Source organism: Hemicordylus capensis, chromosome 2, assembly GCF_027244095.1.
Source record: "Hemicordylus capensis ecotype Gifberg chromosome 2, rHemCap1.1.pri, whole genome shotgun sequence".
In the NCBI taxonomy this organism is placed as follows: Eukaryota; Metazoa; Chordata; class Lepidosauria; order Squamata; family Cordylidae; genus Hemicordylus; species Hemicordylus capensis.
The window spans coordinates 415,586,839-415,613,220 of record NC_069658.1 but is presented as its reverse complement, the minus strand read 5'-3'; the positions used below and the strand labels follow the sequence as shown (position 1 = coordinate 415,613,220).

Sequence of the window (26,382 nt, the reverse complement as noted above, 5' to 3'; positions counted from 1 at the left end):
ATGGAGTCTTGACTGCATCAGCAATAGTGATGGCCATTATTTTGGTCACCAGACTCTAAAGCCCTTTTCAGACAGCCAGCCCTCCTAGCATGTTCAGTGAATGCAAGACAGGAAGCATAATTGCACCTGCTCACCACACACACCCTTGTCATCAACAGCACCCTGCTGCTCACACCTCAGAGTCACAAAGGCTGGCTTGAGACTCCTCTCTATTATCTTGCCCTAACGGTCCATCTGTAGCTTGAAACTTCTGTTCACATACCTAGAGGCATTTTTTGCATCTAGAGCAACTATAAACAAAGGTAGATGGAGGATACTGATTAGCCTTCCAGCCATTAGGCACAAGTTGTCTTCTTGCTTGCAAGCAACCTTTAAAATAAAATAAAATAAGGTCTTTTAAAAATTTATTTTTTAAAAAGGTGGCAGAGTTACAGTAAACATAGCATTAGTGTACAGTCTTTTGTAGCAATCCCTTGTGGCACAGTCCCTCTCCCCAAGGCCAGGCTTCACCTTTCAGAACCGCCAACTGATCTTCCTGTGAGGCACTAAGTACCACCAGGCAAGGAGGAATTTCAGCTCCTAGTTCTCCCCGTCAACAGAGTCCCAGTGAGATCTGCTGGGGCCAGAGATGAAGCTCCAAAAAGGTAGCAGCTGCAGCAGGTGGGTCTTCCGGGCCACTACACCAGCAATGAGCAACATCACAGAAGAGTTTCACCATCTCTTTGTGGTAGATCCCAGAGCCACGCCATGCCCAGACCCTCACAATGGTGAAGACCTCTGTGCTTCTGTGAGTGCAGCTGGAGTTGCAGAGATGGGGATAAAGTGCTGGTGGACAAAGAAGGACATGGTGTGAATTTGACCAGTTAACATCTGGAGCAGTGCTAGCCTAGAACAGATTGAAGCAGAAGGCCCAACCTTTCAAGGGCCACCTCTAAAGGGAAAGCCAGGCACTGGCTCTCAACCCTCCCATGTCCAGCCTATGGCTTTTCATCTCTGGGTCAAGCTCAAGGACACACCTCAAGCCCTGACCCTCCCACTGGCCCAACATGTCAGCAGCCAGTATTTAGGTCTAGGACAGACCACGGCGACAGTGCTCACAGGCTTATTGCCGCAGAAGGAGAGAAGAACAGGCATTTCTTGGTGGATCCCATTAGGACTCAGTTGAAGCATGGTCCTGGCTTCAAGAAGGGCACGAGGTGGCTTTTTGGTGTCACAGGGGGCAGCTTCGGACATGCCCTTACCAGACCAAAGGTGGGCAGGTGGGTTCAGTGTGCATTTGCTCTCTGCCACACATAGATGTGTACATTTGAAAAGCCCAGTTCTAGTAAAAGACAGGATGCTGCCCATTATTTCTTTACCCCAGAACGCAGGCTCTTCAAAATGTACCCTTGTATGTGTGGCAAGGAAGCGGACACACCAAACCCCATGGACTCCGGGCAGCTTTAACACTCCTGTGTCAAAGGCTACTGGGCTTTTTTGTGGTTACTAAAAATCAAATGTCTATCTTATTTTCCTCCACAGAGTCCAGGGCAGAAGGCATAGTTCTCTCCCCTCCATTTTGTTCTCCCAAAACCCTGTGAGATAGGTTGGGCTGAGAGAAAATGACTGGTCCAAGGTCATTCAGTGGCTCTTGCTGGTGTCTCCCTTGTGTTTCTTCTTAGACTGTATGAGCCCTTTGGGGACAGGGAACTACTATCTTCTATTATTATTAGTAGTAGTAAACAGCTTTCTTTCCTCCAGAGTTCCCTGCCAGAAGGAGAGAGAAGAAAGCCCGGAATGTTTCCAAATGAGCCTCTGCACAGAGCCCAGTGGTGTGAGGAATTTTTTTTGCTGAAAAGCAATATATAAATAGTCATTGTCATCAAATAGGGATTTGGACTTGGGTTTTCTCTCCAGTCCTAATAATTCAAAACACACAAACCACTACACCACAGTGGATCTGTTAAAAAGAGTTTCCCACGACCGACTGCTGAACTTATGTACCGTAATCCTGGCAGATCACTGATTTTATCTGTGATTCCTGCTGCTGCTTTTATTGTAGAACTGTGCTTCTCTTGTTATAAGTTGCTTGGAAACAGTGTTGTACATGACTTTGGGTGTTTTTAGCAGGAAAGTAGAACGTTTAACAAATGAATATAAATAATAGGCACAGATCCTCTTTATGGAGCACCCTTGAAGGTTCAGCACCAGAGACTTGTTAACACAATCCTCTGTCCAAATTGACAAGAGGCCAGTCAAGATACAGAGATGACTCCCTGCCTAGCAAGATATGCAGGATGAAGGTCACTGGTTGTTGCTGTCAGTTGAGCAGCTAGAAATACAGCCGGGAAGAGACAGCCACCATTTGAGCTGTGGTCCACTTTTGGAAACTCGGCCCAGATCCTTTGCCTCAATATATCCACCGAGTTCCATAGGAGGTCCTCCGTTTGTTGAGTTTGTCCCTTTACCAAGCCGCCCACATGGAGGCAGCATGGTAAAGGAGGGAGGACCGTGTGTGCTTGGGATATGGGCTGCGCCGGGGTGGGGGCGGGGGCAGTGGCAGTGGCAGCACTGGCAGGCAGTAAGAAGACCTTTTAACCCTCTCTCACCCCCCCCCCTTTACTTGTCAAGGGGAATCCTAACTGGATCCCGCTTTACCATAATTCACCACCAAACCAATTTGGTCCAACGGAGGGGCCGGCTGGCCAGTTCGACTAAATGGGTTTGGCAGCACACGGTTTGGCTCGAATTAGACTCAGGTTCAAGCCAAAACCACGACTTGGGGTTTGTGCCCACCCCAGCTGCCTGGAGATGCCAGGGATTGACTTTCTGCATGCAAAGCAGACACAGCTCTGCCAGGGAGCCACGGCCTTTCAGCCAGCATGTTTAGTGTGCTCATGCTCTTCAGGCTACTGACCATTCAGATCCCAGAAATGGAACCTGGGGCTCTGGCCAAATATAGATGGCAATTTTGTTGCATGCCAACTTCCTCTGCCAAGGCACACAACCACTTGGGAAGTCAGTCTTCCAAAAGATGCTGTTAGACAGCAAGGAGAGTTTCACCACACCTCCACAGCAAGCAGACAAGCTGGGATATTCTCCCCGACAGTCTTCCTACCTGACAGAATATCAGACTGACTGACCAACCACCAAGCACATCACGGAGCTGGGTGGCACAGGATGATACGTTACCACTTGGGGGGAAAGGTTGTCTTTATCCCAGTCTGGGGAGGGGACAGTAGCTCAGGGGAGCAGCACCTGCTCGGCATGCAGAAGGTCCCTGGTTCAATCCCTGGCAGCATCTCCAGGTAAGGCTGGAAGAGACCCGGGTTGTCCATACAGACCTAGATGGACCAAGGTTCTGACTCAGAGTAAGGCAGCTTGTTAGGTACTTCTGCTTGGAGTTGCCCTCCGTCTCAGGAAGAGGACTGAAGTGAAGCCCAGCCACAGGGCCTGAACACCAAGTGTCCAATATCTCACCACAGCATCGTGAGCCTCCAGCATTCTCGCCACAGGCTCCTCACACCGTGGCACTGAGGGCTGGGCAACCGAAGGGAGCCGGGCAGCGTAGAAGGCACACTCGTCATTCAGGCTGGCCTCGTGGAAGCGGTTCGGTGCATGGGCGAGGTCCTCCAGCCGCTGCTTGACCTGGCCTATAGGGACAAGGACAGCAGAACCTCCTAGAAGCACAACGGGAGAAGACATGAGCCAGCTACAGCACATTCATGGCACAAAGCTGAAGGGTTAGCCTCAGTGTCCTTTGAGAGGGGCTGTGGAATTCCCTCCACGGGGAAATGACCTGACTAGCAACCCAGAGGTTGCCAGTTTGAATCCCCGCTGGTATGTTTCCCAAACACCGATTTCAGGCAGCAGCGATATAGGAAGATGTTGAAAGGCATTGTCTCATACTGCATGGGAGGCAATGGTAAACCCCTCCTGTATTCTACCAAAAGAAAACCACAGGGCTCTGTGGGCGCCAGGAGTCGACACCGACTCAACGGCACACTCTACCTTTACCAGGCTGATTTACCTGTGCCATCATTACTACCCACTAGGCACAATTCACCCACTCTTAATTCACTTTCATTGCTGACAGTTGTGGGGCTTAACAGCAGTAATAAGAGTTTTTATACATGGCTGCATTTTAATTTGTATCACTACAAATCTTTGAATTTACAGACTGTTTTATCTTTTCAGGCACTCTGAAAACTTTAAGCAGAGAGGGAGGATATGAATTCAAATAGAGAGATGCCCTCACCGCACCAGTTAGCACCCTATCCATACCGTATTTAGAGTAAATGTGCCACATACGCTATTAGAAGTCTTAGCCACCTGCAAGGAAGGCCAGTAGGATGCCCGTATGTTACAAATAGAGGTGAGATGCTGAAAGCTAGAGGCTTGTCTAAAAACATGTTTAGCAAGGTCATAACTGAGCCACAACTGGGACCAAGGAGTTCAGTGCACTAAACCATTAAGACACACCAGTTCAAATCCCACCTGCACCAGACTTCGTAGGTCCAAGTATCCAATATGCTGCTCTGGCCAAGTGTACGTTTCAGAGCCAGAGCTTGACCAAGGCAACAGGTGAAACAGGCAACGGTGAAAGAACCAAGACACAGAGTTCTAGAATGACAGCCGGCATTTGTGCCCACAACTCAGAACAGAGGGAGGCACATTTTTAAGCCTGCCCAGGGCAAAGTATTGTCTAGCTAGGTTTCTGGTGTATTCCTCAATCTTAAGGTATGCACTATCCCAATTACAATTGAGTATAGTGGCAGGAATATTTTCTACAGGCACTGGTCTGGAAGTGAGCAAATGATGGTATAAGGGTTTGGCCAAGAAAGCCCCCAAATGGGCAAGACTATGAACATTTGCAGAACTTGAAAGGATACAAGAGACTTTATGGTTATTCCCTCAGCCACTGCAAGAGGCATGTCAGGATGAGTTAACCTCTGCTAACCAAGCACAGAGTTGGTTCTCTCTTATTTAGCAGGGGGAGAACCACCATCCCTGTTCATCCCAGCACAGCATACCCCCAGTGGCTGTTGCTGGTGTCTCCCTCTTTAGATCAGGCCTGCTCAACTTTGGCCCCCCAGATGTTTTTGGACTACAACTCCCATAAACCCCACCACAGTGGCCAACAGCCAGAGATTATGGGAGTTGTAGGCCAATATCTGCAAAAGGGCTGAAGTTGAGCAGGCCTGCTTTAGACTGTGAGCTCTTTTGGGACAGGGAACCATCTTCTCATTCCTTTTGCTATCTAAGCCATCCTGGGGACTTTTTTTGTTGAAACACAATATACAAGATATTCCAAACAAGCAGCATTCAGTTCTGCTCTGCAACCATGATCACCAAGATTCTCAAGGAGGAAAGACCCAGGCAACATCCCACACAGTAGGTGAACTGAGCATTCAGTCCTCCCCACAAACAACATTCAAATCCCTCCAGGGGATGAGAATTGGAGGCATATCGCATCTTACCTGTGCTGCTTGTCCTGGAGGAAGAGGATTGGACTGAATGGAAGGCAGGCTTGCGGGTGGAGGAGACAAGCTCTGTCGTGGGTTCAGGTGCTGCAGCATCAGTAAACACAAACACACACATGCACAAGATAGCAGCGAAATGGAAGAAAATGGGAAGGAGAACGTGCAGGGGTTGTTTTTGTTATTGTTTAAGGCAAAGCCAGGCAAAGAAGTCATGAGGAAAGCTCCAACACATGCAGAGGGGCATGCAGTGGAGATCTGGAAAGACTTGAGGTCACGCTCTGAAGAGTTCCAATTCATGGACTCTGTGTAGGCACAAGACCCCAGATACGGGATGCACAGAGACCATAAAGAACACTCAGTTGTTCCCACACAGAACATGCAAACCCCTCCAGGGGATGGGAATTGGAGGCCACTGCACCTTACCTGCGCTGCTTGTCCTGGAGGAAGGGGATCTGATCAAGTGAACTGCAGAGTTGGGAAAGGCAGGTTGTTGGGTCGAGATAGTGAACTCTGCGATGGGTTCTGGTGCAGCAGCAACCACAGATGCTGGTGGCTGCTCACAGAGGTTTGGTGGAGGATCCTGCAGAGGTGTGGCAGAGTGACCAGGCTTGGGAAACTCCAGAGCAGGCGAGCAGTGTGCCGACAACAGTTTGTGCAGCTCCTCCAGTGAGGGGACAACTTCATAATCAGCAACACTGCCTTTCATTTCTTGCTGCAGAAGCTGGACAAGGCACTTGATCCGCTGGAGGGCACAAGGACCAGGACCGTCACAGGGTAGCCAGCCATAACCCAGACATACATTAGGCTTAGTGTTGTCTACTGCGGAATAGGTTTCAGTGCCAAAGAGGATCTCTGCCCAGCCCCACTCTATTTCCCTTCTATCCTGCACCCCCCACCAGCCCCCAAGCATTTGAAATCAGGCAACCTTCTGCAAATATGAAGATTCTACAGTCTGCACAATATATTTCACTTCCACCATGGTGTTCAGATCTGAAGGATGGGGAAGGATTGGAGCAAAGAGAGAGAGGCTTCAAGCTTCTCTCTGCAATTGTGAAGGCTAGATTGAAACCATTAGCATAAAAACGGGCTTTTCTTCAAGCTGCTAGATGTTCCAAACAGCAAGTGTGCGCAACCAAGCTGCAGATGCTTGGAATGCTCACCGAGCCGGGTCTAGTTCCAGGTGGGGTCCAGCACTTCTTTTCAGCCATTCATTCTGTGCCAGCCAGTTTTCAGCTTCACTATGTGCACTAATGTTAGGCTTTAGCTAAACTCAGAATAAAGGCCTTTGCCAACCTGCCTCATTAACTTAACAGTGGCTCCTCTTCCTGCACACAAGATTTAAAACGTGCCCCATGAACTTGCTGGGAGAGGTTCATACCTCAAATTCAGGGGTTCCAAACCTTTGGTCCCTAGTTGGCTTTGGACTACAACTCCCATAATCCCTGGCCATTGTGGCCAAGGACAATGGGAATTGTAGTCCCACAACATCTGGGGACCGAAGGCTGGGAACCCCTGTTCTAAGCGTTCAGACTCAGGATTTGCAAGCAGGACAGGTTACAAGTCTGCACTTGAGTTTTTTTCAACTAGAAGAGACTAATTCCCTCCCACGCAACCCAAGCCTTCATTTCTTACCTGGAGCTTTCCCATGCCCTGGGTGATCACTGGAGCAGCTGGCACTTCCTCTGCCAATGCCCCCACTTCGTCACTGAAGAGGCGCACAGCAATCTTCTCCTGTCGGGGAGGAGAGCAATGCATGAGGCCCTTGGTTACATCCCACCCCGTACCCGCCCAAACCCACCCACCCCTCACACACACACACACCCCTCTACCTGGAACAGGACTGTGTCAAGAAGGTAGGAGAAAAAGATATGAGGCCTACTCTTCTCTCTGCCCAGCAACTGCTTGCCAATTCCAACATGGCTGCGTGAATGGACACTACAGTCTGGGAGTGCCCGTTCCAAACATGAGGGACCAACCCATCTTTATTGTTTAGAAAGAGCCCATAAACAAAAGTCTTACAAAGATCAAATACACAGCATCCAGAAGCCAACGCTATGTTGGTCTGCTGCAGCACCTTAAAAAAGGCAAACAGATTTATTTTGGCATACACTTTTGTGGATCAGAGCCCACTTCATTAGTGGGGTGTAATCTGGAAGCCAAGATGATCTAACACAGTAAAAGGGTCACCATAACCAACTGCATTTGAGTCAACAAAATTGAAGTGAGCAACTGAAGTGTATTGAGCAGCTTTAGAGATTACAAACTTGCATTTATTTATTTTTTTTAGATGACACAATTAAACATGAGGACCCTTCTCCAGCAATGTTCAAGTAGATGTTCCCTAGGACTTGCATAAAGAGGGCAGAAAAGAGAATTGTAGAAGAAGGTGGTGTCCCACAGCAGATTAGCCATGGTCTTACTACATTTTATTTATTTATTTAATATATTTATATACTATCCAAAATGCAAGTCTCTGGGCAGTTTACAACAAAACAATAAAAAAAATTACAACACATGTAATGTGTTGTTAACACATTACAACAATTTAGAATTTAAGATATTAAAATTATTAAGCCATCGAACTATTAAAACATTGACATTCGAAGACCACTGCTTGCATAGCCTGTAAGCATAATTTATCATATTTATATCTTGCCTGATATATGGTGTGTACATAAAACAGAATAAAAACGTGTAACAGAGGAGAACTGGTCTTGTGATAGCAAGCATGACTTGTCCCCTTAGCTAAGCAGGGTCTGCCCTGGTTGCATATGAATGGGAGACTTGATGTGTGAGCACTGCAAGATATTCCCCTCAGGGGATGGAGCCACTCTGGGAAGAGCAGAAGGTTTCAAGTTCCCTCTCTGGCTTCTTCAAGATAGGGCTGAGAGAGATTCCTGCCTGCAACCTTGGAGAAGCCGCTGCCAGTCTGTGAAGACCATACTGAGCTAGATAGACCCATGGTCTGACTCAGTATATGGCAGCTTCCTATGTTCCTAATACAATTTAAAATTAATGTTAGCTAAAAGCCTGAAACACAGATGTGTCTTAAGGGTCTTTTTAAAAACAGAGATGAAGAAGCTCTTATTTTGACAGGGAGTGTATTACAGAACCCTGGGGCCACAGATAAGGTCTGGTCCTGAACTGCCAAAGCAGCCAGTGGCAACTGTAACTGGACCTCAAATGGTCACCAGCTGCCCCAGGCAGTGTCATCTCTGGCCCCTGGAAATCCCACAATGCACCACGTAAGTGCATGGTGCATTGTAGGAATCCCCACAGTGACGGGTGGGTGCCCATCAGTGTTACAGCACCAGCTAAGAGCAGCTGGCACTGCACACAGTCAGGGAAACGGGCTCGCTCCCTTGACTTCTATTTAAGAGGCAGGCTCCCTAAGCACCCCCGGAAGCCAGCCTGCTTCCATGAGTTCCCACAGGCAGCCAAGCCCGGGCTTAGCTGCCCGAGCATGGTCTTGGCTACTCGTGGGAACAGCCTCAAGGTATTCTTGAATAGGAGTTCAGACACCACATTACATGAGTCAAGCAAACTACTATAGGCCCTTTCTTCCAACAGTACACACACTCCCTTCTCCCCAACTAAACACTTACCCAAGGCACAGCACCACCATCCTCTTTGGAGCCAACAACAACTGTCTGTGGCCCACCCTGAAAAGGACAAAATGGACATTCATTGTTGGTCCCAAATATACGAGTGACACATTATACTCACAAGCAAACCTTCTGATCAAATAAACATACCGCCCAAAGGACAGCAAGCGGGCATTCTTCACACACGTATCATGTTAAGGAACGTATTGTCACATGGTATTGTGATCATGCTTAGATATACAGTATTTTAATTTTTCAGAAGAGAAAGTGAAGGATGTGGCAGATATGTTTACTGGCAATTACTCTAATGATGGCAAAGATATAGCCTCCATTTACACAAGTTGTTACTGCTCCAATCACAAGGAGTAAGAGAGAGATGGACATCATATAACCATCTTTGGTTATATCTGGTAGGTTCTTTAGTTTTTATTATATTATTATTTATTTATTTACACAGTCAGACAGGTGTTATTGACTGGTTTGTTTTATCCAGACATCGAGTCCTTCCCAAGGACCTGGGATGCCAGAATTTTATTGTCAATGTTGTTGCTGTTATAGATATCGTCGCAGAATATAGGCTGTTCCCAGTAAAGCTGCTTTTTGTAATTGGCTGATGGTGATTTCTGTGGCCCCTATGGTATTGAGGTGCTCTTCAAGGTCTTTTGGAACTGCACCCAGGGCGCCAATGACCACTGGGATTATTTTGGTCTTTTTCTGCCACAGCCTTTCAATTTCAATTTGTAGATCTTTGTATTTGGTGATTTTTTCTATTTCTTTTTCTTCTATTTTGCTATCCCCTGGTATTGCTATATCAATTATTTTGACTTGTTTTTCTTTCTTCTCGACTACAGTTATATCTGGTGTATTGTGTGGCAGATGTTTGTCTGTCTGTAGTCGGAAGTCCCATAATATTTTTACATCTTCATTTTCTACCACTTTTTCAATTTTATGGTCCCACCAATTTTTGGCTACAGGTAGCTTGTATTTTTTGCAGATGTTCCAGTGTATCATCCCTGCTACCTTGTCATGCCTTTGTTTGTAGTCAGTCTGTGCGATCTTTTTACAACAGCTGATTAGGTGGTCCACAGTTTCATCTGCTTCTTTACAAAGGCGGCACTTGCTGTTTGTGGTTGATTTTTCTACTTTTCCTCTTATTGCATTTGTTCTTAGTGCCTGTTCTTGTGCAGCCAGTATTAAACCCTCTGTTTCTTTCTTCAAGTTGCCATTCTTAAGCCATTGCCAGGTCTTGGTGATGTCTGATTTTCCACTTATATTGTGCAAATATTGACCATGCAGGGGCTTATTTTTCCATTTTTCTGCTCGGTTCTTGACTTGTTCTTTCTTGTAGGCCTGCTTTGTTTCATTGGTGTTGAATAGTTTCGCGTTATTGACCATTTGAAGTGCATCTTCTTCACTGTCCTTGATATATTCTTCAAGGCCTCTTTTCTCCTCCTCTACTGTTTGATGGACTTGCAGCATTCCTCTTCCACCTGAGCTGCGAGGGAGGTAGAGCCTATCGACATCACTGCGGGGCTGCAGAGCATGATTGATGGTCATGATTTTCCTGGTCTTACGATCCAGCGTCTCTAGCTCTGCCTGGGTCCCATCTATTATTCCTGCAGTGTATCTGATAACAGGTATAGCCCAGGTGTTTATGGCTTGTAAGGTGTTCCCGCCATTAAGTTTGGACTTGAGGATTTTTCTAACTCTCCTGATGTATTCACTTCCTATTTTTCTTTTAACTTCAGTGTGTGCAGTGTTATCAGCCTGGAGAATGCCCAAGTATTTGTAATGTTCTTTCTCTTCCAGGTTCTTGATCTTGCTTCCATTGGGCAGTTCTATGCCTTCTGTTTTTCTTATTTTTCCTCTGTTCATTATTAATGCAGCACACTTGTCTAGTCCAAACTCCATTGCTATATCGCTACTGAATATACGGACAGTGTTTAGCAGTGATTCAATTTCTGACTGGGACTTTCCATACAACTTCAGATCGTCCATGTACAGCAGATGGTTGATTTTACTTGATGTTTTAGATGTTTGGTATCTGAGGCCTGTTTGGTTTAGTATTTGTGAAAGTGGAGTCATGGCGATTACAAACAACAGAGGGCATAGTGAGTCCCCTTGGAAAATGCCTCTTCTAATGCTAACCTGTCCAAGTGTCTCGCCATTGATTGTTAACTGTGTACTCCACATGCTCATTGCTTTTTTTTTTTTTATAAATATCTGAATGTCTTTGCTGACACCAGTTGTTTCTAAACATTTTAGTATCCATGTGTGAGGCAATGAATCAAAGGTTTTCTTGTAGTCAATCCATGCAACACAGATTGGTTTTTCTTCTCTTGCAATTTTCTAAAATCATTGTGTCAATCAGCAGCTGGTCTTTTGTGCCTCTGGTGTTCGGGCAATTTCCTTTCTGTTCAACTGGAAGCTGTTTGTTAGTTAATAAGTGTTGCATCACTTCATCTGCTATTATTCCAGTTAATAATTTGAACATGGTTGGCAGACAGGTTATCGGTCTATAATTACTTGGAACTGTACCTTTTGCTGGGTCTTTCATGATGAGATGAGTTTTCCCAATTGTTAGCTATTGTTCAATATCACCTCCTTGCAAAATGTGATTGAACTGTTTTGATAGTTGTTTATGAAGGCTTGTTAGGTGTTTAAGCCAAAAGCCATGTAGTTCATCGTCGCCTGGCGCAGTCCAATTTTTAATTTTCTTTGCTCTTTCACTTATTTATTCTGGTGGTATTTTTAGATCTTGCATTTGTTGGTTACATTTTTCAACTTCTTTCATCCAGTCTGCTTTTTTATTATAATCTATAGGATTGTCCCATAATTTCCCCCAGAATTGCACTGTGTCTTCTTTATTTGGTGTTTCCACGTTTCTTGCAGTTTCTCCTTCTATGCTTTGGTAGAAATGTCTCTGATTCGACTGGAACTGGAGATTCTGCCTGTGTTGTGTAATTCTGGCTTCATATCTGCTAATCTTCTTTGACACTCCTGTTATTTGCTGCTTTATTATTTCCAGGACTTCTCTAATTTTCCTTGAATCTAGGTGGTATTTTTGGATCAGATATTGTTTGGTGTTTTCATTCTTCAGCTTCTTATCTTTCAATTTACTAGCATCTGATCTAAGCCTGGAGATTTTATTTTCTAATCTTCCATTTAGGTGATGTACTGCTTTCTTTTTTTACAGGTCCACTGATCTTATATCCGAGCTCTTGTGTTGTTATTGTTGCTGCACTGTACATTAGTTGGTTTGTTTCTTGCAAATTCTTGGTTGTTATCTCTGCAAGTGCAGCATTGACATCTTTTAATGCCTGAGCAAGTTGTTTTTTGGCAACTGTTTTTAGAGCTGGAAGTCGAACCCTGGTGGTTGTTTGGTTCATGTGCTCAGTTATTTTTTGCTTTAGTTCTTGTTGCTTTTCTGTTAAACGGCATTTGGGTTTTTGAGGTGAAGGCAAAGGGGAGGTTGCCTGGTTTTGATTTTGAAACAGTTCAGCAACAGTGGCATCCTCTATTTCCAACACCTCCTCCACCTGCGCCTGAGCAACTGCTTCAGTTGGTGGTAATTCTTCTTCCATATCTTGAGCCTGTGTTGCTCTTTGCAGTTCTTCCAGCTCAACTTCTGTGAATACTTTATTTCTTATTATGAATCTTCTCTGGTCTGCTAGCCTTTGTTCTGTTATTTCTGTATCTGGATGCTTCTCTTTCCAAATTTGGTACCTTCTTTTAAAATAAGCTCTTCTAGTTGGACTAGACTTGTAATAGCAGATCATTATTTCCTTGTTGGCATTTTTTGTAAAAAATTTTCGGTTAAGTGACATTTCTTCCAGTAACCTTGCAGTCTCCAGCCCTGGTTGCTCAACTGAAGATCCTGAGTCCTGTTGCCCACTTGCCACCAGATGTCCAGGGACTATAGCACCTGGCGCGGTCCTTGTTGACCCGGGAGACAACCGATCCGGTATAGATTTATTTAAGTTATGTCTCACCATATTGTTGGTGGGAGAGGCACACTTTGTCTGGCTCCTCTGGTGAGACCTGTCCAGTATGGTTGGACCTCTGGCATAGCTCTCATCTTCCTCAGAGCACACAAGCCCCACAACCACGCCAAGGTAGTGCCTCACTGGGGGTTGTTATTATTAATTTTATTTCTATACCACCCTTCCAAAAATGGCTCAGGGTGGTTTAGTCAGAGAAATAATAAATAAATAAGATGGCTCCCTGTCCCTGAAGGGCTCACAATCTAAAAAGAAACATAAGGTAGACACCAGCAACAGCCACTGGAGGAACTGTGCTGTGGTTGGATAGTTACTCTCCCCCTGCTAAATAAAGAGAATCGCCATATTAAAAAGGTGCCTCTTTGCCAAGTTAGCAGAGATGCATGCCTTTTAGTCATGCACCCCTGTTAACTACAGGGCTAAAGACTTTTAGTCTTTAAAAGCTAAAAATTGAGAATTATAAACTTTTAATTTGAAACTGAATACTGATTGTGGTCTTTAACCTGACTTAACTTGTTTACTTAATTTGGTTAATTTTATTGTATATTGTACCAATTTTATTGTTGTGAGCCGCCCCGAGCAGTAGTGTACTGAAGGGGTGGGGTATAGATATTTTAAATAAATAAATGTGTTAGATACTGTAATGCTTGTGAACTACCTGAGGATTCTGCCTGGCAATGATAAAATGCCAAGCTAACACAGATAATCAGTCTGACCCACCACAGCAATTCTTTATCCCCTGAACTACATCCCCTTTACCTAGGATTTGGCATAATCAATCAGAACCAAGGACTTATAAGCCAAGTTGTACATCCCAATAGCCACTCCTTCCAGTGACAGAAGATTCTAGAAGAGGTGGCAGGTTATGTCAAAGTTGGCTTCTTAGGCATATAGTCCATCACCTGAACTGTTTAGAATCCTAAACTCCACTCACCTGTGGTGTTTTCATTGAGTATTGGGCACCTGCTCCCTTGTCCTTTGTACAGGAAGAAAGAGGCACAAGTTTGCATCTCCCGGGAGTGCGACGCTGATCCAAAATGAGAGAGAAAGTATCAGAGCATAACCTGGTGGAGTCACTGTAAGCTGCAAAGCACAGTACTTAACAAAAAAACGCAGTGTACCCCACTGGACCGGAATCTTTAAAAGAAAGATTTATGTGCCTGCCTTTCAAAATTCAAGAATTCTCAGGGCTGCTTCCAACAATAAACTCAAAAGGAAAGCACCAAAGTACAGAAAAAAGCAATGGCAGCAGTAGAGAACGGAAGCATCTGTAGAGTAGCTATTCCATCACTTGCTCATGGCCACATAAAACAGCATCGTTCTCAGCTGCCTGTCCCCCAGGGGACACAGAGGAGGGCTTTGGAAGATGAGCTTATCAACAAGACAGGTTCACACGAGAGCAAGTACTCCCTCAGAGACCCCAGCCCCAAGCCCTATACAGCTTTAGGACTCCCAAACTAGCACTTTTGAGTTGCGCCCAGAAATATATACAAAGTCAGGGAAGCTGCTTGCCTCAGACCTAATACCAGTGAGATATGCATTTCCGCTGCTACTCTTCTAGTAGCAGAAGAGATCTACTACTGCTGGGCTATTGAGTCCAGGGCAAATAAACTCTCAGCCTCAGCCTACCAGAGCTCCATTATCCTATCCCTACAACCCAGAAAACTGGATTGTGTCAGCCTTGCCAGTATCTAGCTAGCTAGGAGTACTGGCAGCCAGACCCCCCATCTTGGGCACAAACCAGGGATCGGGGGCATGTCACAGGAACCCTCCTGGCAAGTCCAAAGGGCGAATAGTCAAGGACGGAATCTCTTCTGCCAGGTGTGTTGGCCAGACGAGCTTCGGAAGCCTCCAACTTCTCCAGACCTGCAAAGCAGGATGGAGAGAGGTTAGAAGCCAACTCTTTCGAGCCAAGAGAGTGGCAGCACTGTACAGCCAGAGGGGACAAGCCTTCCAGCCTAAGCCACCCCTCAGCTGTTCTCCTAACTGTACCTTTAAGGCCCTGCATCGAACGGCAGGAGACACGGCCAAACATCTCCGTTGGGGGAGCACTCACGCGGGATTCCAGCAGAGCAGCATTTTTGTCCTTGAGAGGAGAAGACCACAGAGACATCAGGGTCTTTGACAAGAGGATGAAGTCCTGTCCCAGGAAGGTCCCCAAATCATCTCTCGGAGGGGGCTCCCCAAGACCAGTCTTAGCATGAGGCACCCACTGCGGCACCAGCTCTCAAACGTGGGTCCCCAGATGTGGTTGGACGACAACTCCCATTATCCCCAGCCACTGTCCAGTATCCTGTCCATTCATGGAGGAGGGGGTCTATCAGTGGCTACTAGTCGGAGGGCTATAGGCCACCTCCAGCCTCAGAGGCAGGATGCCTCTGAATACCAGTTGCAGGGGAGCAACAGCAGGAGAGAGGACATGCCCTCACCTCTTGCCTGTGGGCTTCTCAGAGGCATCTGGGGGGCCACTGTGTGAAACAGGATGCTGGACTCGATGGGCTTCCTTGGGCTGTTCTTATCCCCAGTCCAACAACATCTGGGGACTCAAGTAGCTGAATTCTTGGCATGCCAGCTGCATGATCTCCTTACAGAGTGCCTTCCTGGGCAGCTGGAGATGGGCTGAGAGTCTACAGCTCCAGACCGCCAGTGCAGTCCTCTGCTCACCCTGTCACTTCCACAGGCAGCAAGTGGCTTCCTAGGGTCTTTCACTGGCACCCTCTGGGCCAGGCTCAGCTTGCCATTGGCCCCAAAGGCTGAATGGCTCAGCCCCGTGTTCGACAGGATGCTGGCTTTGGCAGCTGGGTCTGGTATAAAGTCTTCATCTGAAACACACAGAAAGGAGGCAGGGAGGCTCTGCATTAGCCAAACTGTTCCTGCTCAGAGCCGAGGAAGATTTAAGAGCTGCATTCAAGGTCCAATGTTAATGAAGTTGGTTCTACTGAGTGGTGTTGAATTTTCATGTGCTGAAACAAGCAATTTTGAGTTTTTCCAGGAGTAGCAATTTGATGGCAATACATTAATGAAGAGAAAAATCGGGTTTTAAAGTTCTCTTATTAAAATGCACACATGCGCTGCCATTCTGTACCAGACTCTTCTGAAAACAGATATTACATTTATGTACGCAGCCACAGGTGAAAAGATGCAAGTCAGATTGTGTTATACTCCCTCCCCCCACGTGCGCGCACACACACACACAAACACACACACACACACACACACACAGACTGGGCACCCAGCAAGTCTCCTTGGCTACACATCTAGATAGAAGAGAAATGTGTCTTCACTCACCTTTCCATAATGTTCCTGTGGTTTCCTTCCTCCCCATTGAGTTACTGTTTAAAAACAGACAACACAGTGCAGTTACAAGCCAGTCATGTGTTTGCGGAGGGGTTTGTGTCTCCCCTCCTAGGATGCAACAACTAGAGCCCATTGATTACTGGGGGTTAGAGGTATGGTTTTTATTGAGTCCTTCAGTTTGTATACAGCCCCTTCCTAAAGTGGCTCAGGGCAGATTACATTAAAATCAAAATACATTTAAACCGGATTAAAATTAAAACTAGATCATCATTAAAAGCCAGACTAAAAAGATGGGTCTTTAAGGCTCTCCTGAAGGCTTCCAAGGAAGATAATCCTCTAATATCCATGGGGAGCATGTCCAAAACCCAGGGGTGACAACTGAGAAGGCCTGATCCCAGGTTGCCACCATATGAACTGGTCTTGTGGCAGCAAGCATGACTTGTCCCCTTTGCTAAGCAGGATCTGTCCTGGTTGCATATGAATGGGAGACTAGAAATGTGAGCACTGTAAGATATTCCCCTCTGGGGAAGGAGCCGCTCTGGGAAGAGCAGAAGGTTCCAAGTCCCTCCATGGCAGCATCTCCAAGATAGGGCTGAGAGAGAGTCCTGCCTGCAACCTTGGAGCAGCCGCTGCCAATCTGTGAAGACCATACTGAGCTAGATAGACCAATGGTCTGACTCAGTATATGGCAGCTTCCTATGTTCCCTCCTGATGATTGGTGGGGATCTTGCAGAGAAAGGAGCTCTCAGGTAACCTGGACCCTAGCCCACTTTTGGAGTGGGGGCAGGGAGAAGATGGTGCACATCCCCAAGTCCTCTCCTCCTGCTGAAGTACGGCACTTGGTGCCTCCACTAGCTGGCACACCCATCTGGGGAGCCATCTTAAGTGTCCAGAGCCGGGAAGCCACCCGTGGAAGGAAGGGAAAGGGCAGAAGAGGTTGGCCCACCACGAAGAAGCTGGCTATGGAAGCTAGAAATGAGATGGGGTTCCCACCCCTACCCCACCAGAAAGACTAGAAAACCCAAGCAAGCAGAACATGTCAGTTTCCAGGCCTGCTCAACCTAGGTACCGCCCCCTCAGCTGTTTTTGGACCACAACTCCCATAATCCCCAGCCACAGCAGCCAATAGCCTGGGATTATGGGAGTTGTGGGCCAACATCTGCAGGAGGGCTGAAGTTGAGCAGCCCCAGTTTAGACAATGTGCATTGTGGCCTCACTAGAATCACCTTGCAGGTCCCAAGGAGTGCAAGCCTCGCCCCCACCCCCAGTTGAGCGATCTGTCATTTTCTCACCTTTGTGTTGCACCATCAGCCCCCACGGCACTGCTCCGACCTCCCTCCTGGAGCCTGGCTGATGGGTCTCCACACTCGCCACCTTCCAGGTCCTCTGCCGGTTTGCCAGGCTTTGCCTTCACCTGATGTGGATGTGAAACAGGGGACACAAGGCACTGCAGCTCCCAAGCCTTGTTCTGGTGAGAAGAGGCACATGGCCAGGTGGGAGGCGGCAGCATACCGGCTTGGGCAGGAGACCCCCGCTAGGTACAGACGCCGGCCTCACCATCATGACTGATGGAGGTGAGGCCGAGGGTGGTCCTTTACGGACGGTCACGTACAGGACCGGAGAGGGCTTGCAAAATGCACAAAGACAAGCCTCCATTTCCATCTAGCTAGCACCAGAGGTTGAGGCGCTAGCCACCAGGACTGGATGCCTAAGGCAGGGCCCATCCACTACAGCCGTCTGCCCAGGGGACACGCCAACCTACTCTTCTGGGGTGGAAGAAGAAGAGCCACTGCTCCAAGACACATGCATGGGCACCATGCCAGCAAGGACTCCTTCCAAGCAATACTGTATTTACCCGACTCCAAGGCTGCATTTTTCTCCCCAAGTTCCTCGATGATAAAAACCTGGGTGTCTTAAATTCAGTGTCTTCCTTTCAGGTAAATATAGTGTAACCTTATTTAACCTGTGTTTTTAAGGGAGTCATCTATTCGGGTAAATATGGTACTATGTGTGATGCCATTATAGTGGGAGACTCCAATACCTGCCATATGGTGGCATTTTTAGGGGCAACATTTGCCACCCATAGAAGCTCTTCTCACGTTCAGTGAGAAGAGCTTCTGGCGGGTCTGCGGGAAGAGCGGACTAAGCCCACTCTCCTCACAGACGATCAAATGTGTAGCCCTGGGCAGCCAGATTGGCCACCCACGACTGCTGGCTCCATCACAGAGCCAGTGGGGCTGTGGGGATCAGGGGCTGCGTGGCCCCCGAGAATTCCAGGAGGCCCCATTCTGGGGGGACCTCCGATACCGGGAGGCTGCTTGTAGCCTCCTGGTCGGGGGTCTACTCATGTGTAACCACGTACCACAGCAGCAGGAAGAGGAGGTTAACGGAGCGCCCATTTAAGGGGAAGGTGTTTTAGGCAGGCTAGCCACCTTGGAAGCATTCCCACGATCACTGGAAAGCGGGCTAAACTCCCTTAGCCTGCTTTTCAGGGATGGTGGGAATAGCCTCACTACATGCAATCTAATCTGCCACAGCAGCTTCGTCCCGTCTCACAGTAGGAGCTTGAAATATCTTGCCCCAGGGTCAGATTTCCAGGAGCTCAAGAGATCCATCCCCAGGACTCTCCCAGGCCCCTTCACAAGTATTTACACGAAGGGGAGAGCAGCTCCGAAGCAAGCCTCTTCAGAGGTGTTCTTCACTACTTCAACCTTCCCAAACCCACCTCAGTGCTAGCATGTCTTGCCAATGCTGCCATCTGCTGGCCAGATGACAACCAACAGCATCAGCTACTCACCCCAGGTCTAAGGTTCTCTAGTGTCGTTGACAGAGCTTTAAGCTGCTGCTTGTTCAGGGCCAGGCTACAGGACTGCGGCTGAGCCATATCTGTAGCAGGGGGGGAGATAAAGGAATAGGAGAAGGAAGCATTAGCAATTCCCCCGTGCCTTAAAGCAGGGGTCCTCAGATGATGTTGGACTACAACTCCCATCATCCTCAGTCACAATGGTCAAAGGGAGTTGTAGTCCAACACCATCTGGGGACCCAAGTTTGAAAAACCCCTGCCTTAAGGCATTATATATAATCTTTATTACGGTCGTTGACCAGTACAAGTTGTAAAACAGTAATACTATACAATAAATGCAATATAAAGAAAGTGTTGCAGTATTACGGAGATTAAAATTGATGTAGCAATAAGACTGAGGGGGAGGGAATCTAAAAAATACAAAATTTTAAAGCATGATATAAAGCACAAACAGAATAGGTAGAATGCATGTAAGCTAAAAAGGACTCAGCCAAACACTTTGTTTCAGTCAAAAAGCAGTATAAAGTCAGAACAAATTTTAAAGAGAGGATAACCAGCATTCTATGGGGTCCTTAAGGCATTATGAAATTGCTTTTGTTTCAATGTCCAGCCACACTGCGACACAGAAGTAGCACATACAAGCTTAGGACACACTGCAACTTGATCCTGTCCCCAGGCATCAAGTAGAAAACTCAGATCCAGTACCTTTTGATGCTAGTCTGGAGATACAGGACATGCGGACAGGATTCACCGTAGGAGCTCCCATGTATAGAGAACCTCGCCCAACCTACAGGTAGAAGATAACACACTGGAAAGAAATCCTGTTAAAAGGGTGGTGGGGAGGTATGCCCAGATTCAGGGTGCCCCCAGTAGCTGCATACCTGGGTGTACTTTCCCGTAATTCTAGCCATAAGGACCCCATGCCCCAATGACAAACACAAGCACATAACCAAAACCAAAACCACTTATCCAGTCCACCGGGGCATGCAAAACCCTCATGCATCATGACATTAAGTTCATACTTATGGAGTGGATCTTTCGAAGCAAGACTGAATGTTTTCCCGATGCACAGAGGGATGCTGTTCACATGCATGTGTCAAAATACAAATGCATGCACATCCCATTCATGCAAATGCACAACTATTCAATGTTGAAGTGGGACTGAAAATGCAACTTTTGTTTTAAAAGGCAGGATTAAATCCAGGTAAGTAAACTGAATTCATATTAGGATAGAGCCTTAGATGATGATGTTCTGTATTTTATTTTTTAACCCTCTCTCTTGAGCTATAGAAGCAACTAAGGGCCTCCCAAAGCTCTGAACTACTGCCTAGATGTACAATACATGTGTGGCTGGAAGCTTGCTTACACCATGCCAAGCCAGTGACCCACAGAATACAGATGGTTGCACAGCTGCAAAAAGACTTACCCCAACGATGGCCGAGCATGCTCTGCTCCCTCTCAGAGGGACTCGTCGGGCCAGGCTGACCTTCTGGCTTGCACTCACCATTTGGCTAGTCAGCCCTGTATTAGACAGGATGCTGGCGAGGGCTGCTGCATCAGGCACAAACTCAACTGTGTTGGCTTCTACAAGAGAAACCAAGGGCTCAGAGGATTATGGAAGCACAACCGAGGTGGGGGGGGGAGAGAGGGGGGGGACACACACACAGATATTTCAGTGCTGGTGTGTAGGGATCTGAAGTATTTTCTCAACCCTGCCTGGAAATGCCCTCAGAACTAGAACAGGAAAGTTCTGCTAGTTCAACTATTCCCTGAACCAAACCTCTTATCCCTAAAGACCTCCCAAGAGAGCTCACATCATCCAGAGTGTGGCCTGCAACAGGCAGAATGCGCGCAGGGAGGTGGGGGGGCAAAACACCGGAATTCTTGCAAGACATGAACAGGATTTTAATACAAGTCCAGGTGGCTCAAGGAAGTCACATGAGAGACACAGCAGCGATAACCAGAGTTTGTTTCCAACATCCGGTTTGATGACCAGTCAGATTCCGCCTGCCCAACAGAACAGCCAAAATCATCCTCTTTTAGAGACTTCCATTCGTCCACTAACTGAGACCTCCCCTCACCAGCTGTGACAACTTCTAATGCCCTTCCTTCAACATCATCCAGTCTTTCATAACCAAGAGCAAGTTTTCTTGACCTCAACTAGTCACCACTTCATTCCAATACTAGATCTGTAGGTTTTGCAGATTGAGGTCACCTTTGTAAAGAACCAAGATAAGTGGCATAATCTTCATTACAGTAAAAAAAATGCTTATACAGGATGGACTTATAACCCCCAATTCAGTCTCCCCTCACTGCCTCAATATTTGTATCCTATCCTAGAGGGAGATTAGGTTGATGGAGTGTCCTGGTTTGAATTTAAGTTTAATGTGGATTACTGACATTAGTGTGATTGGGTGAACCCATGCCAAGATTATTTATGGCACAAGATGGATCTCACCCACCTTGGCGTGGGTTCACACAATCACGTTACTGTCAGTAACCAACATTAAACCTAGATTCAGACAATTGTGTCAACCAGGCCAGTGACTTGTTCATGCCCATCTACCATCATGCCAAGCTTTGGGCTTGGTGTGCCTATTTCAACCTAAGCTTCCTACATCCAGCCTTACATCCCAGTAACCGCACCACCACTGAAGTAAATCGACATCCCCAATTTATTAATGAGTTGTCAGTATATCCCAAACAGTAGCAAAACCAAGATCCATCCGTGCCGACAACTCATCCCATCCAGTTAAGGCTAATCACAAAATACGGTTCACAAGGAGCCATCTATGCCTAAAAAGCTACTAAGACTGCCATTGTAATCCATACTTTTGGCACTAGGCAGGCCATGTCCCACCACATTCCGACGGCCAGATGTGCCCAGCTGCATCTCCCCCAGGGGCTCTCTGGAACTGCTCTTGGGCAGCAGCCCAGCTGCTGTTTCCAAAGATGCAGCACCAGGGACTGGACCAGCACGAGTCATCTTAGGAGTCTTGATCCCTTCGCTCTTCACACTGGAGGGGCATGCCTGCAGACAGAAGGGTTAATCTCAGGACAGTGCTCTGTTCCAAGAAGAAGTTTGTACTCAGTCAATAAGTGTCAATGGGAGAGGAAGAGCCTACCTGAAGCACATACACTTGGGTGCTCAGAACGTGTGCCAATTTGACAAAGAGCGGGCTTTTAAAGGGCACATGGACAGGTGAGGATTGGCTTGATGGGAAAAGCAAGGACAGGGTCTAGAACCCACAGAAATGGGAGATCAATGAAGATACACAACTCGTGCCCACCAAGTGCTGAAAGCCCTATCTAAGGCTCTCTTTTTGAACTTTCCACAGGCACCACCCAGATATACATCAGGCTTTCCCCAGGAGCTACACAGGGAGCTGCCTTATGTCAGACTACTGACAGCTGTAAAGCCACTGGTCCATTTAGTTCAGTATTGTCTGCCCTGGCTGGCAGCAGCTCTCCAAGGTTGAGCCTCTCCCAGCCCTACCTGGAGATGCTGCTAGGGAGTGAATCTGGGACCTTCGGCATGCAAGCAGATGCTCTACCACTGAGCTAGAGCCCATCCCCTAAGGGGAATATCTTACAGCAGACAGCACTCACATGTAGCCACCCACCCAAATGCAAATCATGGCAGAGCCTGCTTAGCAAAGGGGACAATTTATGCTTGCTAGTGCAAGACCAGTTCTCCTCCCCTACCAAGGGCTAGAAACTCTCTTTAAAAGTGAATGCTGAAACAAACAGCACCAGATGCTGCAGTGAGGGTGCAACTCAGTGACAGTCACAGAGAGAGAGAGAGAGAGACAGACAGACAGAGAGAGAAACTGGCCTAAGCCCCAAACAGCCCCACCACACTCACCAGTGGAAGCTGACTCTGCCGCTGTGGTTCCTTCCACTCTGGTGGGAGTCTGCTTTTGGACAGCACCGGGATCTTGCTTGCTGAGAGTGCCCTGAGCGGTATCCCTCCTGGCTCTGCAAAAGTCCCTGGAAAGTGCAGGGTTCCTTGCAGGTTCTCCTTTTCTGCTTGGGCCATTGAGAAGAGCAGTCCAGATGGCACAGCCAAATCTTATTTGCCAGTATCTGTGAAATGTGGTTTTGTTGTCAGACGTTCACCTGCACACAAAGCCACCAACGATGAAAGAGGAGCTGAGATAGGACAACTTGCTCTCCACAGTCTCTGTTCTCTTCCTAGCCGGGGGTGGCCCAGCAGGTGTAAAGCTAAATGGATTGCCTGCCCCACACTCAGTACTGTCAAACTCTTGCCCCAAGTGAGAGCAGAGAGTCTTAATGCAACCCTGTACCTCGAACATCAAAGAATTTCCAAGCCATCAGTTCATAGTGCAAGAGGGACACAGCTACACCAGCAAAAGGAAAGCTGGCAGAAGGCTGCTCCTCTTGTGGGAGAGAAAAGAACCAGGTGCCTCTGAAGACCTCCGTGCACCTGAGGCAGGGCAACAAATGCCACCAACCCTTGCACAATCCTTCTCTGCCTTTTGCCTTTTTTTGGGGGGGGGGCTGCCTCACTTGCACCCCAATAACCTGCTGGCCAGAGGCAACCATCTCATCTCAGGGAAGGGCTGCCCCTGGCTAGAACAGTTTATCCAGCCTTTAAAATGGGGTGGGAGGCAGGAAGACACCACCTGCCCTCTCACTTGAACAGCAGAATGTCCCCTTTGAAGCTGAGCTTACAAGACTATTTGAGAAATGCACCTCTGCTCCTCATCACTTCTTAGGCATCATCGCTTCCCAGGGTTTCCAAACTCAGAACCTGAGAGGAATTCCGCATTTGCAATGTTTCACAGAACGAAGCATCTCACTAGGTGGGGCTTTACCACAGAGTCACTACAATAGTGGAGCTGCTATAGCTAGCAGCAAGCTTTCTGGGTTGTTGTTTTTTAATTCTCTACATGGAACCATTAACACACTTGGCACATTACAGAAGAGAGCCTCCTCAGTTTTGAAATGGGTAGCCCTAAGCCTCTCTGGCCCATGGGTCTCTAGCTTCTGGGCTTTGTGGCCTCAGAACCGCCACCTTGTCTGGAATTGTCATCTCTCTCTCTCTCACACACACACACACACACACACACACACACACACACACACGGGAGCCATTTATTCATCCCAGAAGCTTGGTGTGCCTCCCAGAATAAACATTTAGCACCCTGTGAGGCTAGTCTCGTCAAGTCTGCATAAGTCCCCCTACACTCCTTCTTAGGACTGCTAAAATGGGCTTCTACAGCATGCCCACTTCCCTTACCCCAGCCCCTTTTTGCTTTAACATCCAGCCAAGGAAGAGTTCTGGAGAACCTGAAAGCGTTTTAAAGGCAGTGTGTCATTTGAGCTAATCCTGATAGAACTAGTACTTGATTGTGGTGTTGAAAGTATTCTTTTAACAGCAACTCAGCATGAAGAAAACAGATGACCCCATTGCTTCATCTCCCCGCTAGAGGGATCTCCACCAGCTTGCCTTCTTTGTGTGGGGTTCCTGTTAAAGACACAGGAACAGGGCCAAGAAAAGTGGCCCGTCTACACATCCATCCACAGTCCCAACTGTCCCTAGGCCCTGTGAACAGTTGTCACCTTTTCTCCCCCAGGTAAGGATGCTATGCTTTCAAAAAGCTGCATCACAGGCAGAAGTGTAGAGGCTGCAGCTTTTCCCAACACAGAGATAAAGTGCCAGGTAAAGCTCAGTGACTCAGTTCACCAGCCAGGCAAGTTATTTTACTCGTCAGATGGTTCCTCGAGATATGTTGTACATTACTCTTCAGGACTTTTTCACCCATCAGGCATCATTTTTCACTCAGCACAGACTAGTGGATTTCCTGAGCCCTGCCAATCATGAAGCTTTTTTAAGCACAGGAGACCAACCAGGAAAGGGTAGCAAGCCTGGGTGAAGTTTGCCTCCAACTCCACATTTTTCTCATCCCTTCAACTCTATACACATTTCTTTCCTCAAGAACCTCCTGGTGAATTTTCCTCCCACTATGGATACTTTCAGACACCCCAGATATAAACCAGCATTTGTTACCTACATTTCTCCCACCCCTCAGTCTATATATGAACTGAGAGAAACCAAACATATGTGGTTGTACAAACCCTGTGGGCTTCTTTTTAATAAGCAGCACAGTATGCACCATCCTTGGACTCAAGACTGTATCTGAGCGGGAATCATGAGATTTTTAATGGGACACAATTTTATTCTTGTACCCAGGAGCTGTACATTTGTCACCTCACCCTAGGCTTGTAGTCTACAGAGAATATGTAAAATATTCACCCTCTTTTGAAAGTTCACCTCAACTCTTATATGAAAATTAAGGACATCCAGAATGCTAACAGTCCTCTATAAGTCTGCCAACCTTGCAGGATTGGCAAAGACTTCAGGGATCTGCATCAATCTCTCCCAGGTGACTATTTAAAGCTGTCCTGGAGAGATTAGCGACTTGTCAGCATGAACAATATTAGTGGAAAAGATTACCCAGGAATACCTCAGCCTGGTCAGAGCTGGCAATCCTAGCCCAGAGTTGGAGCATTTTTCTCTGTCACACCCAAACCTCTCGGGGACCTCCTCAATACCACCAAGTAAAATTTCAAGCGACAAAAAACCTAATCACACTACAGCCAATCCAACTTTAATTTCTTATCACGAACCACTTGCAGCATTATTATTTTTTAAAACAAAGCGGCCCGGGGATCTTTCTCATCATCACACACCCTCCCTCCCTCCCTCTCCTTCCACCATTCAGAGTCCATACTAGGGACTGAGCCGAGCCTGACCAGCCCACCTCCCCACTGCAAACCCCAGCCCCTTCTCACGTAGGCAGGCTCCGCGACGCCTCGCCCTGCCGCTCTTCCCCCACCTGTTTGGAGTCAGCTCTTTCCCATCCCCTCCTCCACCAAGGCAGTTGGATTCACAGCCATCCGGCACAGCCGTCTCAAGCAGTTCATAAAGCAGCAAAGGGCGCTGATTGGCCTCTCCGTGCTCTCACGTGCTCGGCAAGCTGGAGTGAGGGGGCGGGACTAGAACGTAGAGAGAAGTTGTGAAGACCGTGGAAGCCGGAAGGGCTGGTTGGAGCGTGGAAGGCAGGCAGGCAGGCGCCCAATACAGCTGGCTGGGCGGGATGGAGGCAAAGGGAAGCCCCGGTGGCGTTTGCCTTCCTTCCCCACTCAGTCTCAGGTGCCAGCCCTGGGACGCTGGTACTCTAATGTCG

At 47.4% G+C, this 26,382-nt stretch overlaps 1 protein-coding gene across 4 annotated transcripts; it reads right to left on the bottom strand.

The window, feature by feature from the left end:
* Positions 1-391: 391 nt before the first annotated feature.
* On the bottom strand, positions 392-26,185 carry TROAP (trophinin associated protein). 4 transcript variants are annotated; one of them, XM_053293773.1, is made up of 18 exons: positions 26,032-26,185; positions 23,034-23,287; positions 22,001-22,199; positions 20,595-20,752; positions 19,874-19,955; positions 19,163-19,251; positions 17,658-17,779; positions 16,357-16,400; positions 15,733-15,890; positions 15,061-15,154; positions 14,810-14,934; positions 14,003-14,095; positions 9,068-9,124; positions 7,095-7,193; positions 5,886-6,204; positions 5,460-5,549; positions 3,460-3,659; positions 392-825 (listed from the first exon to the last, which is right to left on the bottom strand). In XM_053293773.1, exons 2-18 carry the CDS (start codon positions 23,205-23,207, stop codon positions 760-762), a joined length of 2,169 nt encoding a protein of 722 aa, XP_053149748.1. In that variant the 5' UTR covers positions 23,208-23,287; positions 26,032-26,185; the 3' UTR covers positions 392-759. The 4 variants fall into 4 exon arrangements, with proteins under 4 accessions (XP_053149748.1, XP_053149750.1, XP_053149749.1 ...); XM_053293775.1 differs by having other exon boundaries at positions 23,034-23,254; positions 26,032-26,160; XM_053293774.1 differs by having other exon boundaries at positions 25,988-26,136.
* Between the last annotated feature and the right edge of the window lie 197 nt (positions 26,186-26,382).

What these genes read in the sequence shown, in the direction of transcription:
- TROAP (XM_053293773.1), bottom strand. Translation starts at nt 23,207, where the DNA reads ATGGCCCAAGCAGAAAAGGAGAACCTGCAAGGAACCCTGCACTTTCCA. An exon ending in TAGAGAACCTTAGACCTGGG is followed by an intron (nt 17,780 to 19,162) that starts GTGAGTAGCTGA and finishes CATCCACATCAG; the next exon opens with GTGAAGGCAAAGCCTGGCAA. An exon ending in CTGCCTGTGGAAGTGACAGG is followed by an intron (nt 15,155 to 15,732) that starts GTGAGCAGAGGA and finishes TCTCCTCTCAAG; the next exon opens with GACAAAAATGCTGCTCTGCT.